The sequence below is a fragment of the Lytechinus variegatus genome, chromosome 3 (genome assembly GCF_018143015.1).
Source record: "Lytechinus variegatus isolate NC3 chromosome 3, Lvar_3.0, whole genome shotgun sequence".
Taxonomy (NCBI): Eukaryota; Metazoa; Echinodermata; class Echinoidea; order Temnopleuroida; family Toxopneustidae; genus Lytechinus; species Lytechinus variegatus.
Genome location: NC_054742.1, coordinates 52,060,594 through 52,079,339, shown reverse-complemented (window position 1 = coordinate 52,079,339; position 18,746 = coordinate 52,060,594). Strand labels below are relative to the sequence as shown.

The 18,746-nt window shown below is 38.6% G+C and overlaps 1 protein-coding gene across 2 annotated transcripts in view; it reads right to left on the bottom strand.

The window, feature by feature from the left end:
- The window catches only part of LOC121411316 (transketolase-like), a 38,625-nt gene extending 20,716 nt beyond the window's left edge, over positions 1-17,909 (bottom strand). Inside the window, exon 1 of one of the 2 annotated variants that reach the window (XM_041603976.1) lies at positions 17,725-17,909. In XM_041603976.1, the coding sequence (XP_041459910.1) occupies positions 17,725-17,834 (110 nt within the window). In that variant the 5' untranslated portion in view covers positions 17,835-17,909. Of the gene's footprint in view, positions 1-787; positions 1,063-17,724 lie in introns of those variants that run through there. The other variant, XM_041603978.1, reaches the window with a different exon arrangement.
- Between the last annotated feature and the right edge of the window lie 837 nt (positions 17,910-18,746).

Below are 18,746 nucleotides of genomic sequence, written 5' to 3'. Positions count from 1 at the left end.
ACTTTCCAGTCCACCAATACAGGGCTTACAAGAAAAATGCTCAAAATTAAAGTTTCTGAGTGCTCTGGTGAATAACAACAATGATCCCAAAGTTACTATAGAAAAATAAATCACAACTATATGGAAATGAGTATTTTTGGTTACAAAAGTGATATTTTAAAGGATTTTTTCAAGTGTGCTATGGGTACTGCATAGATCTATATATATATGTAGATTCATCAAAGGATAGGCAGGGTGGTTGCAGTGAACAAGTGTATAAGGGGTTCCATGACATTTACTCCAGCGACAATTGCTCTGCTCTAAATTCCACACACTAATTGAATGACCAACTTCAACCCTGGATTTAAAACTATACTCTACCCTAAACCTAACATAAAACCCTACTGCGACCCTAACCCTACATCTCAGATGAAATTAAGCCTGGAGCAATTGTTGCAAGAGCAAATGCTGTGTCACCGTATTAGGTACATCTACAAGTATACATACATGTATATGGAGGCCCAAAACTGGAATGCTTGCTTATTTTGCATAACAGAGTCATAACTTATTTTCTTCCAGAATAATTAGGCATATTACAAGTACATTTGATGGTTACTGAAAAAAGGAATACCCGGAAAAAGATTTTTAAATAGTCATTTTGTAATCTAACTATTCAAACTAACTTTTAATCAGCTTTGATACAAATTCATTTGTGAACAAAAGCATGCATGTATGGAGACTTGCAAGTGGCAATTTCAAAGGAAAAACTTGATATATCAAATTTTTAAATTTTAGTTCTGAACCATACCCCGATTTGGCAGCAGTGGTGGAGTTGATGCTGTGCACTCGGAGCTTGTTGGCAATATCCTTCAAAGTTGATTTCCTTTCCTCGTCAAGTGTTGAAGCCATTATGATGACAGTTTTCCTCAAATTTAACCCAACAAATCTGCTGCACAAGTCTTGAAATAAAGAAACAGGATCGCTCCACACCCCTCAGGCCTGAACTAAAAGAAGCAGTTGCCTAACTCTCCAATGGAATGAAGCGGACAGCAGCCAAGCAGGATAGTGGAGTGAGTGCTTTTACAGACACGCCTCACTCTGTCTCTCTCTCTCTCTCTCTCACACACACAACACATGTTCCAAAATGCATTGGTGCACATCACAAACCAGGAAGCAAAAAGGTTTGATAGATTGTTATGCAAATTTGAGAGATTCATTGGAAGCCAGGCCCCTATTAAAAAGGAAGCCAAATGGACAGACACTAAACAAGCGAACAAATAATTTACCTGTTGTGCATATTTATCCAATAAAGCTAGACAAATTAAACTTCAGCCTGATAAACATTATACATGCTTGAATGGTTAGACAAATACAAATTATGGATCATTAATTACTATTTATTTATTATTTATGACTGTGTACAAACTGTTCAATATGATTGAATTACATGTAAAGTTCCAGAAAATGAGCTCAAATGAATCACAGCACTTAGAACAATTTTCTAATTTGTCAGAATATAGAGCAGTTTTATCTGAATACCCAGAAATCCTGTGGCAAAAGAAAGGAATGTATATTATACAATGTACCCAACTGTATGCCATTCCAAAGTTTCTTTTGCTCCCTATATCAAAGAGCAAACATTAAAATTTCAATGTTAACAGGCCTGGTAATCACATTGTCTAATTAATTCAGTTATTTTTAGGGTCAGCATAAGTTTATGAATGACCTTGGTGACTAGTCATTTCTAATCTGTGATGACTTGGCAAAAATGTATTATTTAATGAATCTTGAATCATCTATATTAAGAATAACAGTAGTCATAGCAGAAATGTTGGTGGTGGTTGTTTTTAGTAGTAGAAGTAGTGGTGGTGATGGTGGTTGTGGCAGTGGCAGCAGCGGCGGCAGTGCTGATTGCAGTGGTGGTGGGGCGGTGGATTGTGGTGGGTAGTGGTGGTTGTGGTGGTGATGGTGGTTGTGTTGGTGGTGGTTGTGGTGGTTTTTTGTAGTAGTGAAACTAACTTAAGGGCCGTCTGCACCATCCCGAGTTTTCAAATTAGCGCGCTATTTCTGATCCGGCAAATTATCCCGATCTGAAAAATCTCGAGATTGTTTGTAATGCAGACGCAATTATCGCGCTAGTTCGTAGGATTAATCTCGAGATTGCAATCCCAAGTCAACTCGGGTTTATTTGCAAAATAGCGCGCTATTTACGAATTATCGCGCTAATTCGTAGGTGCAGACGCACTCAGGTTTGGACTCGGGTTAATTTATTCATGACCTTCAGTCCATAATGCAATTCGCGTTCCATTTCCGCCTTGGTAAAACATAAACAGCGATTATACCGAACGCATGCGAAAGTCAACTTTATCATAGCGTTCATCAATTCCCCAATCAGCAACGATGGTGTCAAGCCCCCCGTGAATGGATTTTGGGAGAGACCAGACCGATGGGGGAGGCGCTCATTATCGACGATGGTCATAGTCAATAACAATACTGACAAAATGTGAGCAAATAGCATTTCTTTCATGTCTTTCCTCCCCTCTCTCCCTCTCCCCCTCTGTCGTTGCCTCGGAGTCCGCCATCATATTAAACGAAGAATACTTCACTCGCTTATAATTATAGCGCGGCTGAGCTGAGAGGATTGTTGCATAACAACGGTCGAATTCGGCGAAAGAGTACATGGACTTGATTGCATATCGCGGGAAGGTATTCAAAAGCGCGGGCCGTTGAAACTCCAAGATCGAAAGTGCGCATGCTCGGAATATCGGGCTTGTTGCCTCGCTCGAGCAAGAATCGCTCTTCGTGCGATGGTGGAGACGGGGTTTCTTGAATCTCGAGATTAATCGCGAAGAGGGCTGATCGGGCTAAAATCTCGAGATTGAGCAAACTCGGGATGGTGCAGCACCGCCTTTAGTCAAAGTTGTAATAGTATTGGTTGTTGGTGTGGTTATAGTAGTGGTAGAGGAAGTGGTAAAGGTAGAAGTAGTTGTAACATATGATATTATCTATAGGTCGCCAGAGGGTACAATTATCATTTTTATTGAACAGTCTGATACGGCAAGACAATTAATTTGCTACATGTAGTAGATGTATGTGATGCGTCTGATCAGATAATATTTGTACAGTGACTGCAGAGCATAGCTTATGTACATGTGCACCAGGTTTGACGTTAATAATTCACTGTGAAAACAAAGAGGATCTATGATAAGGCATCTATACCAAGACAACCATACTTGTCTCATCCACTTTAAAGAAATCAACTCTGTGAATTTTTTTTTAAAATCTCGTAAGTTAATTGCAACATTCATGATGACATCAGCTGACTTTAAGCAAGATGCCTAACAGAAGTGCAATCAGAAATACAACTGCATGTTCAAATGTCCAGCTTCACAGAATTATACATTTATATCACATGACATAATGGGGATGTGGCATCACAAAATTAGAAGTTTAAAAATCCATACCGGTAACTGGTACGAACGTCACTATAATAGGTGGTGCTGTTCCCATATTGGCAATAAGTGGTAGATTTATTCCTAAGTAATTATTATCAAAACTGAATGGGCATTTTGAATAAATTTTGTGTATTTTAAAGCTGAATCCATACGCTGATAATCTGATTTTTTATATTTTTTTTATAATTCTGTTGGGTAAATAAAATGTTCTCAAAGCCTGGGCATCAAGGGTTGTGCTGGAAGCATTGCAAGAATTGGCACCACTGGTCAGTATTAAGTAAAAAAATGTGTATTGCTCCAATGAGATGTGCATCATAGCAAATGTCTAACATTTGAAGGTGTGAATCAAATTTTTTTTGCTCTTTATTGTTGCAGATTTCCTGCAATAACTCTGCTTTACATTGATTACCCTGATCTATCAGAATTAATGGTCATTTAGTCTGGTCAGAAGATTTCAATTTTTCCCCACTTTAAACCTGCTTTGATTCCTATCCTTATCCCTTGAAGTAGGGGAGATCGGGGTTAGTTGGAACATTTTTGACAAGGTTAAAGCAATTTTGTGTCTCGCCCACTTACGAAAATAACCAGAAATGTCGTGATTTGCGAGGGACACGCAACAGGATTGTATCGAAATTTCATTGTGAAATGACTGGGATGGAACAACACTTGTCAGAAGACTCTTGCACAGAAACTTTAATGTTGACCTCAAAATGAACTTTGACCATACCATGTGACTGCAGGTCCCTAAGTACATCTACCATCCAAGTTTGGTTGAAAAGTGACTACGGTTGCGGAGTTAGGTGTCATTAAGAGTCTTGAATATGAAACCTTTGGACCAAGATAGCTTGTGTGAAAACAGAAAAATCAAAGAAACAGATCAACGAAAGTTTGAGAAAAATCGGACAAGTAATGAGAAAGTTATGAGCTTTTGAATATTGCAATCGCTAATGCTATGGAGATCCTCACATTGGCAATGCGACAAAGATGTGTGATGTCACTCTTTAACAACTCTCCCCATTACTTTAGTATATATTTCACTTAAATTGCCTCTTATATCATGTATATTACATCTATCAGTAGAACATGTATTATTTCTATATAGGAGGGCATGTAATGCAGATTTTTAAAGAATACACCATGGATAAAGAGTTTGTATCACCATACGAAAAAGCAAAAAGACACATTTTCAGGGTATTTTACAGTCCATCAAAGGGAAAGTTGTTCACAAGTGACATCACACATCCTTGTCGCATTGCCAATGTGAGGATCTCCATAGCATTAGTGATTGCAATATTCAAATGCTCATAACTTTCTCATTATTTGTCCAATTTTTCTCAAACTTTCTTTGTTCTTATTCTTTGATTTTTCTGTTTCGACACAAGCCTACTTGTTCCAAAGGTTTCATTCCCCATTAAGAGTCTTGAATATATAAACTTTAACGTTGACCTGGAAATAACCTTTGACCTTAGCATGTGTCCTCCGACTGCAGCCTAACATGCAGGTCCCCCAAGTCCATCTACCATCCAAGTTTGGTAGAAAAGTGACTTACGGTTGTGGGGTTAGGGGTCATAAGATTGAGATTCTTGCATGTGAACTTTAACGTTGACCTGAAAATGACCTTTGACTTTACCATGTGACCTTCGACTGCAGCCTAACAAAACAGGTCCCCCAAGTCCATCGACCATCCAAGTTTGGTTGAAAAGTGACTTACGGTTGCGAGACAAAAATTGCTGTAAAATCTAATTAGATTTTATTTGAAAAACAATCTAATATATCAGCTTGAAGCATGTATCTAAGGGCTTCAAATGTACCCTTAAAATTTTTAACTCTATGATTACTGAAAAAATCCACCTTGAACAAGACCATCGCAAGCATTCCACCTTACCCCATATACGAGGTAAGTAGGAACATGGTAAGGGGTAAGTTGGAACACTGCATGGTCAATTAAGAATTACACTAAAACTACTTACAACTGTAATATTACATGGTTTTAGCCTATTTGCTTTATTTTTTTCAAGTTCAAAACATTCAAAAGTGGATTTGTTTAACTTTATGTTTTCTATTATACAGCCACTCATGCAAGCCGACTGTGTAGTAGAATTCTGCTTTAAAATTTGTGTGTGTTTGATTTTACATGCAATTAAGTGTACTATCAGCAATTTCATTTAATTCTGCATCAAGTTTACATGACAAAAATTAATTGTTTATATTTTATGATTAACTAATTATGCAAATAATATGCAAATAAGCATATTAAATTTGCCCTAACTTTTTTTTATGTTTTTGCCTTTAACTCTATTTATTAAGATAGTAGAATGCTAAAAAAAATTGTATCAATTTTTACCTTTATAACAAATATCCACAATAAATTGCAAAAAAAAAATTCTTATGTATTTTTAGTAAATAAAATCTGAATCTGAATCTTTTGTTTTAAAATTTGTATTTCTTTGGTTTTTTTTTAACCTTTGTTTTTGAATGTTTTTTCTGATGAACTTTGTTGTGGACTGTTTTGCGATCATAAATAGCTTAAAATAAATCCATTTGAACCAACAAAAGTAAAAATAATCATACATTTATGATTTTGGTTGAAAAACACAATTTGCATTGACCCTGTACATGGAATCACGCTTTTAACCAATTTTGGGTCTGACATGCACGTACAAAATGTTGCGTAATTTCGAAACCATGCACCCAGGCATCACAAATTTGGTCTCAAAAGATGCGCAAGACTTGATAGTAAAATGTCAGTGGTGCGGTAAAAAAATTCGAGCAACGGCATAGTGACAATATTTGTCAGGGGGGGGGCTCAAATTGACCCAACCCCCCCCCAATAAGGGTTAATATTAATAATGCATAAGGGGCCTACAATAGGCCTTAAAGGTCAAGTCCACCCCATAAAAAGTTGACTTGAATGAATAGAAAAAAATCAAACTAGCAAAATGCTGAAAATTTCATCAAAATCAGATGTAAACTAAGAAAGTTATGGCATTTTAAAGTTTTGCTTATTTTTCACAAAACAGTGATATGCACAACTCCAATGAGACACTCGATGATGTCCCTCACTATTTCTTTCGCATTTTATTGTACATATTATATTTTTCTCCTCATTGTGAAGTGAAACAACGATTAATTACTCCCTGAACATATGGAATGAGCACTGTTTACTACTATATGACTCAGTCAAGTTGGTCCTTATTTGTTAAATCTATAAAAATATTGTATGAAATAGGGAATATTCTATTTTCCTCCTCATTGTGAAGTGAAACAACGATTAATTACTCCCTGAACATATGGAATGAGCACTGTTTACTACTATATGACTCAGTCAAGTTGGTCCTTATTTGTTAAATCTATAAAAATATTGTATGAAATAGGGAATATTCTATTTTCTCCTCATTGTGAAGTGAAACAACGATTAATTACTCCCTGAACATATGGAATGAGCACTGTTTACTACTATATGACTCAGTCAAGTTGGTCCTTATTTGTTAAATCTATAAAAATATTGTATGAAATAGGGAATATTCTATTTTCTCCTCATTGTGAAGTGAAACGATTAATTACTCCCTGAACATTACTCCCTGAACATATGGAATCAGCAGACCTATCTGAGAAACAAAACAAGCATGGTATACAACACATGTTCAGAAGAGAGTGAAATACTGTATACATTTTTCTCAAATCATTCTTTAAATTATTTTTTCTTAAGAGACAAGTTATATATGATGAATAGCTGTATGGAAACTGAAAGTGTAAAAAAATCAAGCATTTGTCCCAAAGAAAAAGAGAAAATAAGCCAAACATTGCCACCCTTATTTTGCCACACATGGAGATGTAACAGAGAACAAAGTTATATCATAACCTTGTTCATTGAATTTAAGTGCCCTCATCATAATACTGGCTCTAGCTCTAGTCTAAGATTGTCAAGACTTCCGGTTCGTTCACTTCAGATTTTTCTGTTGCAAAACATAAAACACAATATTTTAAAGATAAAATAATGTCAAAATAGCACCCCAGCACCAGGACGCTGACGGTGGGCAGCCACTGCACCATGTTTGTTAAGAACACCAGAACATTACGAAAATCAAACACAAGAGAACAATTAAGATGCAAGACCAAAAGGTTTCACAACAGTCCCATCCAATACTTAATCGATATACTGAATTGCCAATAATTACTTATCACGCCACATCTACAGTGTTGAAGTAAATTCTACATGTATCAATGACTTTTCCGCTGTTGTATAACTTGTATTATTATAATGCAACATTACTTGAAACATCAACTCAATTTATAGTCCCAATTGCGGTACTGATTGGAAGGTTAAAAAGCGTTAATGCGTTATCATATTCATAAAATAGGTATTGCATATAATGTAAACTTAAATTAACTACGTGGAGTTTACTTTATCATAACATCTCATTACAAAACACTCCCATGTTTTCATGATCCACGTTATCTCAAACACATTAATTGTTCAAAAATTGTAAAAAGTTCTTGTTACTTATACACACACACAATATTTTACTGATCCGTTTGATGATTCTTACATGTAAGTTTTAGGTCACTGTTCATACAAACTGGTTGTATTTTAATTGTTATCCACATCTCTGTGACTAGTACCAATTCCCTTTCTTTTGAACCACACCCATACTTCTCTCTGTCCGCCTAACCGGTCTTTCCCCGATTGTTGGAGATTCTACTTACTACTACTACATGTACTACAAAGTTCCAGCGAAAAAAATACATGGGGGCGCCGGGCGAATTCGGCAACCCGGAAATGCCTAGTCGCCCTCGAAATCACCCAAAATAATGCTTTCACGGGCGTCATAAAATCTTAATGTCGCCCAAAAATTATTGCTATAACAACTATCATATTATTATTATTATATAACAACTCAGCGGCCCACAAGCGCCATATGCTCGAGCTCCGCTTACCATTTAAAAATAATAAAAAATCTGCACTCAAAATCATGAACAAGCCTTGGAAATAGCGAGCAGTTTCAAATTCCGAAGTTGCGTCTTTTTTCCTGTACCACAACTTTCCATACACATGGTATGAAAAAAAAATCAACGGGAAACGGTTGCATGTATAAGGGTCCATTATGACTACCACCATGTGCAATTTCTAATGCACATTTTCCCCTACAGATATCACAATTCTGTGATAAAATAATTTGAATTACACAGAAAATAAATCCCACAGTCTAGTAACCTCCCATTGGTGAGTTGTCATTCGGTTTTCCTTTTCAGAACAGCCTAGCAACATCCAAAATAACTTGTCTTATTTGCTAATTATAAATCATTTGTTTTATTTTTCTGGGGGATGAGGTAAATATCAAACAATAAATCATCAAACAAAGCTCCATCTTTTTTAAAAGGCCGGCGGCAGGCTCACGCACGAATATATTGGCGCTTGTACTAGCTAGCCGGTCTGAGCTCTGTCCCTCTGCCAGAGCTCTGAGGGACAATTCGCTCAGTAAAGGCCTCAATGATGGTGATTTTCTGTTTGAGACAGAGTTTACATTTCGGGTATTCAAAACTGCCAACAAAGTTTGATGATTTCTTCATTGTCAATGTCATGTATATTTAAGTTATTAATGAGTTCCTTCTCACCTTATTACATGTACATGGCCGAGTATAGGTTATTGTACTGGAATAGATGGAGTAGAAGTGAGATATTGAATTCATTTATATCCAAGTTCAACTCAGTCACACCCACACAAACACATCCACATCCAAGATTCTAAGCATGAAAAAAATAACTTTAAAATCATACAATTATAAAAAATAAGTAATAATTCATCAATAAGTGAACAGGTATTCTTAAAAATACATAAACGTAGCATTTGAAAAGAGCCCCCGAAATGCAAAAAGTAGCCCCCGAAAGGTAGAAATGGAGCCCCCGAAATTTTAGAAAAGATTGAAAATGGAGCCCCCGAAAAAAAATAATTTTTTTCCCTGCTACAAACTGGTTGTATTTTAATTGTTATCCACATCTCTGTGACATGTACCAATTCCCTTTCTTTTGAACCACACCCATACCTCTCTCTGTCCGCCTGACCTGGCTTTCCCTGATTGTTGGAGATTTCACTTACTACTACTACCTACTACTATCGCTGAGTTGTGCATTTAACTGTTTTGTGAAAAATAAGCGAAACTTAAAAATGTCATAACTTTCTTATTTTACATCCGATTGCTATGAAATTTGCAGCGTTATATTTGTTTGATTTTTCTCTATCGATTCAAATCAACAATTTTCTAGGGTGGACTTGACCTTTAATTATCTATTTTAACTATGCAGCCTTAAAACTTCTTATTTCTACCTCTTCTAGATTACTTCTTATCTTCCCAACTTTCAACTCAACTTTCTTCCCCTCCTTTGCTCTCTTTCTCTTTCATACAGTATCTTATCTTCCTATTCTATCTTTGCTCCTTCTTCTTTTTTTCACTTCTCCAAAATCAAACTGTTCATGCTCTAATGCCTGTTTCGAAGTTTTAATTGATGGACATGGTGTATGTTTTATATGAATTGTCTTTTTTTATGTGTCTATACTTTTCTTCTTCAATGCTAATTTTTGCTGGACATAATTCTTCATGGCATTTCTAACAACTTTTCTTAAAAAACAACGGATACCAAAAAGATGTTTTCTTATATACTTTTTTTCGCTTTTGAAAATTAAATCACGCATTTCAGGGGCTGACATGTACTACTATGTTGCGTAATTTTAAAACCGCATACCAGATCACCGTAAATTTTTACTCAAAAGTTGCGCAAAACTTGAGGGAAAATATTTTTGGACTGGCATGGAGCAATGTTTATCGCAAAAAAATTTGTGGCATCACAATTAGACCAAAAGCTTTGGTCTCTGTTGTGTTGGTTGTTCAGCTGAACTCCGTTGGCTTCACTCACCAATTACAGAGACTGAAGACCTAGCGCAATCTGTACAGGGGACTCAATGGCCATATGTTTATGTACTAAGTTTGGATAAAACAGGCAAGTGAAGTTGCGCGACAGCTGAGGTAAGTCGCTGTTTTTGTTCCTTTTAACTTGATTTTACCCCGTTTTGGGGCAATTAATGCCAAGACAAGAGGGAATATTAATTTGCATTTTGGTCGCATTAATTTTCAAAAGTTTGATTCATTAAAGACAAAGCTGAAGAGCCCCGATGGAGGGGATTTTGCATTGAAAGTCCCCTAATGGTGGCTGCACGATAGCGAGCCGTCTGTGTACGAGGAAAATTTTTTAAAAATTTAAAAAATTAAAACTCCTCAAAACAGACGGCTGCCAGCTGTCTACATCCACCCAAGGGTTCATTTCCATCCCGCCTGTGCGTACCTTGGACCGTAGTTATTGATAAAAATCCTCTGGATGATCCAGAAACCTTTCATCTAAGACATTTTCACCCGAGCGCGAGGTTTACCTTGATAGAGAGCCGTCTACGATCGACAGCGCATCGATAGAACTTGAGGACTGAGGGTCACGACATAAACGAGCATAAATACTGGAAAGTGCCATTTCGAACGCGCAATTTAAAAAAAATGAAATTAGTTAGCATGCACAAATTTATTACAAAGATCGATCTGCTCAGAATCGATATAAGATTAACAAAGCAAACAAAAACTTAGAATTTACTCATAAGATAATATATCATGAAAAAATCATACCAATTCTTTCTTACATCATCATAATCAAGAATATTTTTAACCGTCCAGCGCGCGTCCGGAATTATGATGTCATTTATCACGCACAAAAATAATAGTTTTTCGGGGAGGGGTATGCAGCAAGTGCGGTGCAAAGAAAACGGTAGCATCATATTCATATTTTTCAGAATATTTGGAATAGCAAATGATAATTTTTCTTGATTGCATTTCCTCTGGTTGTCATTTTTAAAGCACTGAAATAAAGGTGTCCGACAATAGGAATAGGATACACTAGGGCCTACCCACTCATGGTTTCAAATCGTCTCGTGTGTGAAGGATTCATATGCACCTGGTGCACGCGAATCTTTCACACCCTTTTTACTAAAATAACTATGACTTTACATCGTAGCTAATTCTAATTTTGGTATGACACTTACTGTTATGTACTCCTAATTAATCTACAGTAATTAGTAATTAAGGCACATAAATAAGCACACGTCTGATACTCTTGGTATATGATTCCAAAGCAAGTTTATTCCGCATTGCGCCTGCGCAGCTACAATTGTGAGTCATGGTATGACATCATGAATGACATCATTATCAATATATAACATCTCTCCCCCTTAGATTAAACGTACCTTTTACATTCCAATTCAATTTGCAACTCAAAACTGTACCAGTAACTATTCAACTGGTCATAAAACTATATTGAAATGTAACAATTTCTTTCAGTTCCCAAATTCAAATTTTACCTTTAAGAAACTTTTGATAATTATCAAACATTATCAAATGATATACGTCAGTCAGGAACTGAAGTTACAATTAAAACTAATAAATTCAATGATACTTTTTGTTTCACTGAACCGAACAATTAAATCAGGAATTTTGACAAGGTCCAAAAATGTGTGAGTTTATAATCCAAGACAAGATCTTATTAAAATTATTGTTGTGTCCAAAATTACGAAAATCCATAATAGTTTGGTTTTCTACGCTCTCGTCTAGGATAATGCTTTATACCGTCATCGTGATCGACTTCAGGATTGTCTTCACGATCCGCGCGAATGTCTATCTGATCTTCATTGACATTGCGGTCATCATTGTCGTTATCACGGATGATAACGTCATCATCTTCGTGTATCGGGCCGGTGTCGTCGTTCGAGGTCGATGAAGTCGAGATTCGACTTCGCAATTGGTCAACATGACGTTTCCATTTCAGCGTCGAGTTATTGGTATTGACATTTACGACATAGGATACCGGACCGTTACGTTCGACTACTTTTCCGGGTAGCCATTGGTTACCTCGCCCGTAATTTCTCACAAGGACTTCTTCTCCTATCTTAAATTCGCGAAGTTTGCGAGAAGTGTGAGCGGTCTGTGAGAATTGCTTCTTTTCAACGGTTGCGTTCACATCAGGCAGAACAGAAGATATGCGAGTACGCAACTTTCGGTTCATGAGCAATTCTGCCGGTGACTGATTTGTGGTAGCTTGTGGAGTTGTACGGTAACTCAACAAGAACCTTGCTAATCTCGTGTGAAGGGGTCCACTCATTTTTCTGAGTGCTCCTTTCACAGTTTGCACTGCTCTTTCCATGAAACCATTAGTAGCTGGGTGATATGGTGCACCTCGAATGTGATTGATTGCGTTCATTTTCATGAACATAGCGAATTCCTCACTCGTGAAACAGGGCCCATTATCCGAAACCAGCGTTTGAGGAAGACCTTGTGCCGAAAAGACTTCTCTCAATTTGTCTATTGTCGCTTCGCTAGTCGATTTATTCGTAATGTGAACATCTATCCATTTTGAATACGCATCTACTATTACTAGTAACATTTTCCCTTCCACTGGACCTGCGTAATCGACATGAATTCGCGACCATGGTTTACTTGGATATTCCCACTGATGTGGTGGAGCTTTCGACGGTTGTCGCTGGTGTGATTGACATTTTTCGCAAGATTTAACTTTACGCTCCAAATCTTTGTCAATCTGTGGCCACCATACGCAACTTCTCGCCATTGCCTTCATACGCACTATCCCCGGATGTGCATCGTGCAATTCTTCCATCATTGCTTCTCGACATTTCATGGGAAGCACCGCGCGAGCTCCCCACAATATTACTCCCTCATGAACACTCAATTCATCTTTTCTATTCAAATACGGACCGAATGCCTTATCTTGTAATTCATCTGCTATAGGCCATCCTTGTAAGATGAAGTTACGGACCCGCGACAAGATCGGATCTTTGTCGGTAAGAGAACGGACGCGCGAAGGCGTTATCGTGTCCTATCTAATGTATCCATGAGAAGTATGATATCCCCGGGATCGGAGGATCCGGAATGGTTGATTCTAGCGGTAATCTACTGAGCGCATCAGCATTTGAATTTCTCTCTCCCGCTTTATACTTTATTTCATATTCGTATGCCGCAAGTGTAATCGCCCACCGTTGGACGCGCGGAGAAGCCATCTGTGGAATGGCTTTCCTCTCCCCAAACAGACCAAGTAACGGTTTATGATCCGTTATTATTTCGAATTTACGGCCATACAGATATTGGTGAAACCGTTTTACACCAAATACGATCGCGAGACCTTCCTTGTCTAATTGCGAATATCTGCGTTCTGCAACATTCAATGTTCGCGACGCGAAACCGATGGGTTTTTCGGTCCCATCCGAAAATCTATGTGCGAGTACGGCTCCGACACCGTACGGACTAGCGTCGCAAGCTAGTATAAGTTGCTCTTCCGGATTGTAGTGAGCTAACACTCTAGTTGAATTAAGCAACTGTTTGGCTCTTCCGAATGCCTGTTTCTGCTCTTTACCCCACTGCCATCTTGCGTCTTTCCTCAACAACCGATGAAGAGGTTCTAGATTCGATGCAAGGTCGGGTAGAAATTTACCATAGTAATTTAGCAAGCCTAGGAACGAGCGGAGTTCCTTTACGCTCTTCGGTTCGGGTGCATTTGTAATGGCTTGCACCTTGTCCCCCGTGGGACGAAGACCCTTTTCAGTGATTGTGTGTCCGAGGTAATCAACCTCGTCCTTGAGAAACACACATTTCTCTTTCTTTAGTCTTAGTCCAGCTTTCAGAAGAACATCCAGGACTGCTCTCAGGTTCTTCATGTGGGCATCTGTTGACTCTCCTGTGATGAGAAGATCATCTAGGTAGACGGCCACACCTGGTATACCAGCCAGCAATGACTCCATCGTCCGCTGAAACACAGAAGGCGCAGTTGAAACTCCAAAAGGCAGTCTCTTATATCTAAATAACCCTCGATGTGTGTTGATAGTGACGAACTCCCTGGATTTCTCAGACAGGACTAGTTGTTGATATGCATGAGAAAGATCCAGTTTTGTGAATTTCTTTCCATTTGCAAGCCTTGCAAATAGCTCTTCAACTCTCGGGATCGGATAGGTATCCGATCGAGCTGCTGTGTTTATTGTGGTTTTATAATCCCCACAAATGTGAATGAATCCATCTCCCTTGACAACAGGGACCACTGGAGCTGCCCAGTTTGAATATTGAACTGGTTCAATTATGTCATCTGCTAGAAGGCGATCCAGCTCTTGATCCAGACGACTTCGAAGCGAAAATGGAACTGGACGGGCCTTCAAAAACTTAGGTGATGCATCGGGGTCAATATCCATTTCTACTTCTACACCTTTCAACTTTCCAAGTTCTCGTGTGAACAGTCCCGCGTAGTCTGAACACAATCTGTCTACTGCGTCATTGACCCTGACCAAGTTTATCTCCCTCCAGTCCAACTTTATTTCGTGCAGCCAATCTCGTCCCATGAGATTCGGCCCTCTGCCTCTCGCAACTATCAAAGGCAAGCGTTCCTCTGTGCTGCCCTTGGATACGGCGACTTCACATTCTCCGATAATGTCTACCAAGTGCTCGGTGTATGTACGAAGCCGCGTTATTGGTTCGCTCAGCTTAGGCCTCTCTCTGTCACTCCACTGAGAGAGCCACGTTTCCTCATTTATGAGCGTTACTGCTGAGCCCGTGTCCACTTGGAAGTTCATAGGTTTCCCTTTCACTACTAGCCGAGTCATAATCGGAGGCGGTTTGGAAGCTTTCGTCGAGTGTGAATACAGCCCGTAGCTTTCGTTTTCATCCTCCTCTCTTGTTTCGATCTGCAGAGTGCGAGATTTATTGGAGGCGGTCCGTTTCCCTTGCTGCTGGAAAACTTTTCTCTGGTCCTTCCTGTCTCCTTTCGCTCTGCATACCACGGCGAAATGTCCCTTTTTCCCGCAGTGGAAACACTCTCCGTCTTTTGCTGGACAAACCTCTCCTTGATGCTGTCCCTTTCCGCAGCGACCACATGAGGAATGTTTCTTGGAAACAGGGCGTTGTGACGGCTTACGATGACGAACACCATGAGCGATTTTGTTCACCATCTCGCCTTTGTTCTGATCTCTGAGATCGGGCTGTATTTTTATCAGCTAATTCCATAGCTAATGCAATATCTTTAGCTATTTCAAATGTTAGAGTTGGTTCAGCCAATAATCTCCTTTGTATTCTATCATCTGCCACTCCGCACACAATCCTATCTCTCAACATCTCCTCTAAAATAATATCAAACTTACATTCATTAGCCAATCGTCGCAGTTCAGCAATGTAAGTTGAAAGCGATTCATCTGGTCTCCTCGACCTGCTGTTAAACTTGAATCGTTGGACGATCACCGATGGCTTTGGATCTCGATGATCAGTCATTAATTTCACAAGTTCCTTGAACTCAACTTCACCTGGTTTCCTTGGTGCCGCTAAACTTGACATTAACTTGTAGGTTGAGGCTCCACAAACACTCAGTAAAATGGATCTTTTCCTCCCCTCATCAATGATGCTATTGGCGTCGAAGTAGTGTCCCATACGCTCAATGTACTCGGACCAACTCCCTTCGTCTTCCCGAAATTCACCAATTGTTCCAAAAGTAGCCATCCTCAGGTACTCGAACTTTACCAAAGTGAAGAACAAACACAAAAGTTAATCCTCGTCGCCAGATTTTTTGTTATGTACTCCTAATTAATCTACAGTAATTAGTAATTAAGGCACATAAATAAGCACACGTCTGATACTCTTGGTATATGATTCCAAAGCAAGTTTATTCCGCATTGCGCCTGCGCAGCTACAATTGTGAGTCATGGTATGACATCATGAATGACATCATTATCAATATATAACACTTACCAAACCATATGGATTGTTTGTTGAATTCTCTTTGCTGTTTTTTTAATAAAATAAGAGCATTTTTCTTGATCTTCACGTAGATGCCTCTGGATCAGCGTGGATATCAACTTTTGCCTAAAGAGGGCGCGCGATATTATTCACAAGCCGGTAGGCACTTTAGAACCAACTTTGAAAGGATACTCGTAAAATTATGTCACTGTCGCCGATGAATATTCATTAATCGTGGTCGTGCGTGTTCAATACACACTGAGTGCATGCATGCAGAGAGTTTGTATTGAACACGCACGACCACGATCTAATGAATATTCATCGCGAGTGAAGTAATTTTACGAGTGTCCTTCCAAACTTGGTTCTTAAGTGCCTACCGTTTGTTTACGGTATACCGTACCTTTGTTTACGGTGTTGCAAGCTGGCTGCATTCTAGGCGATCAGCATTATTTTCTTGCTCGTTCAATCCACTTTCATCATCATCTTGTCAAAAGATGGTGTACTTTACCAATAAGTATATACATGAGATGCAACCTGTTGATTTTGGGTACAATTTCCTATTATGCGCTGACGACTTGAAATGAGAATGTTCGATACGAAAAATTGCTTTTCGATTGTTGTTTGCGTACTTTCCACCGCAGTATCAAGGACGGATCGAACGGAGTATCCTGGTTGAGACTTGGAAGTAAGCGATAAAAACACTTTTATAAATAATTTCCAATTCCTTTTTAAAACAAACTTAAATCATTAAAAAAAGAATACCATAGTGGAGAAATACTGAAACGTTGGGCGTTTTTCATTCCCTCACATTCGTGTGACGAATGAAAACGTCAAAGTCCACTATGAAACCACATGCATTGTGTAACCTCGCATGTTGTGTGAGTGGGGCCTACCATACTTTCTAAATTCCACTCATTCAATGAACAAGGTTATGATATAGCCTATAACCTTGTTCTCGCTCATATCTCCATGTGTGGCAAAATAAGGGTGGCAATGTTTGGCTTACCGTATTTTCTCTTTTTCTTTGGGGCAAATGCTTGCACTGACAATTTCCATTACACCTATTATTCATACAACTTGACTCTTATTTAAATTTGATTCTTTAAATCATTTTTTTCTTAATTAAAAATAGAGATCAAAAAATGAAAATTTTCTTGCCATATTACTTTCCACCAATAGAGGGCATACAAAAAAATATGCCCCAAATTCAAGTTTTTGAGCACTCTGGTGAATTATTGAATACAAAAAATATTCCCAAGTTACTAATGAAAACTACATTGCAACTGTATGGAAATTAGTAATTTTGGTCACAAAAGTGATATTTTAATGATTTTTTAAAGTGTGTGCTCTGTACAACATTGGCATACCACAGGCACAGTCCTACATGTAGATTCCCCACACTACAGGCAGGGTGGTAGCAGTGAACAAGTGCCAAATTCTTTCTTCTCTTCCATTTATTGGAACGAAAACTTACCCAGAACCAGCAGCACTTGTCGATGAAATACTGTGAATTCTCAATTTGTTTGCTATGTCTCTCAGGGCCTGGAGCTTGCTGTTGTCTGGACGATGATATGGTTCTGCCATTTTACTGGATTTTAACTCGATTCCGGACTAAATTGAACAAGTGTACCAGTCACGTGCAGCGAAGAGCGGGCCGGCCTGAGCTGAGCTAGTCGTGCATGCCGCGCCGAGATCTTGACTATAGCTTTAGCAACTTCCCCGTGTTTGATACACGCGCGGTATGCCCACTGATCTCTCCATGATCAGCGCATGTAGTTGTGTATGGCACGCCAAAATTAGTATTTCATTGATTTGGAAAAGGGATTCATTACGATTCATTACAACCACGTGGCAGCCAGGTTAATCCAAATTTGGTAGAATTTACATCACATAACATAAAAAAAAATCAGTATACATAATTATGCAGAGGTACAGGGGCGTCAGTCCTGACGGGATGGGGTCATCACCTATACCAACAATTTTTCAAACATGAAAAAAGTATATTACCATGCAAACTTCTATTTTTCCATAATCATTGGAAAAGCACTATAAAAACCATTAAACTTTGAATAAATATCCCGGATAAAAATTACCAAACACTCAACATTGCCATTTTTTCGGTGCAATATAGCAAAGCTATAAGTACGAGATAAGTATATAGGCGGCGGAAGCGGGGGGGACGTGTCCCCCCTATAAAAATTTTTGATAACCTTTTTTTTTTTTTTTTTGCTTGTCAATTTTTTTTCCTGCGTCCCCCCCAATTCACGTGGACCCCACCTCAAACATGTGTTGTCCCCCCCTAAAATTTAGGTTGATGACCATTTTTTTTTTTTTTTTTTGCTTGTCAAAAATTTTTTGCAAGCAACGTCCTATTTTTCCATCCCCCAAAATCAGGTGGACACCCCCTAAATTTTTGGGCTTCCGCCGCCAGTGGATAAGTATATGGGCCGGAATTATATAGACAGGTAGAGTAGTGGGGTAGTGCTATATTGGGGA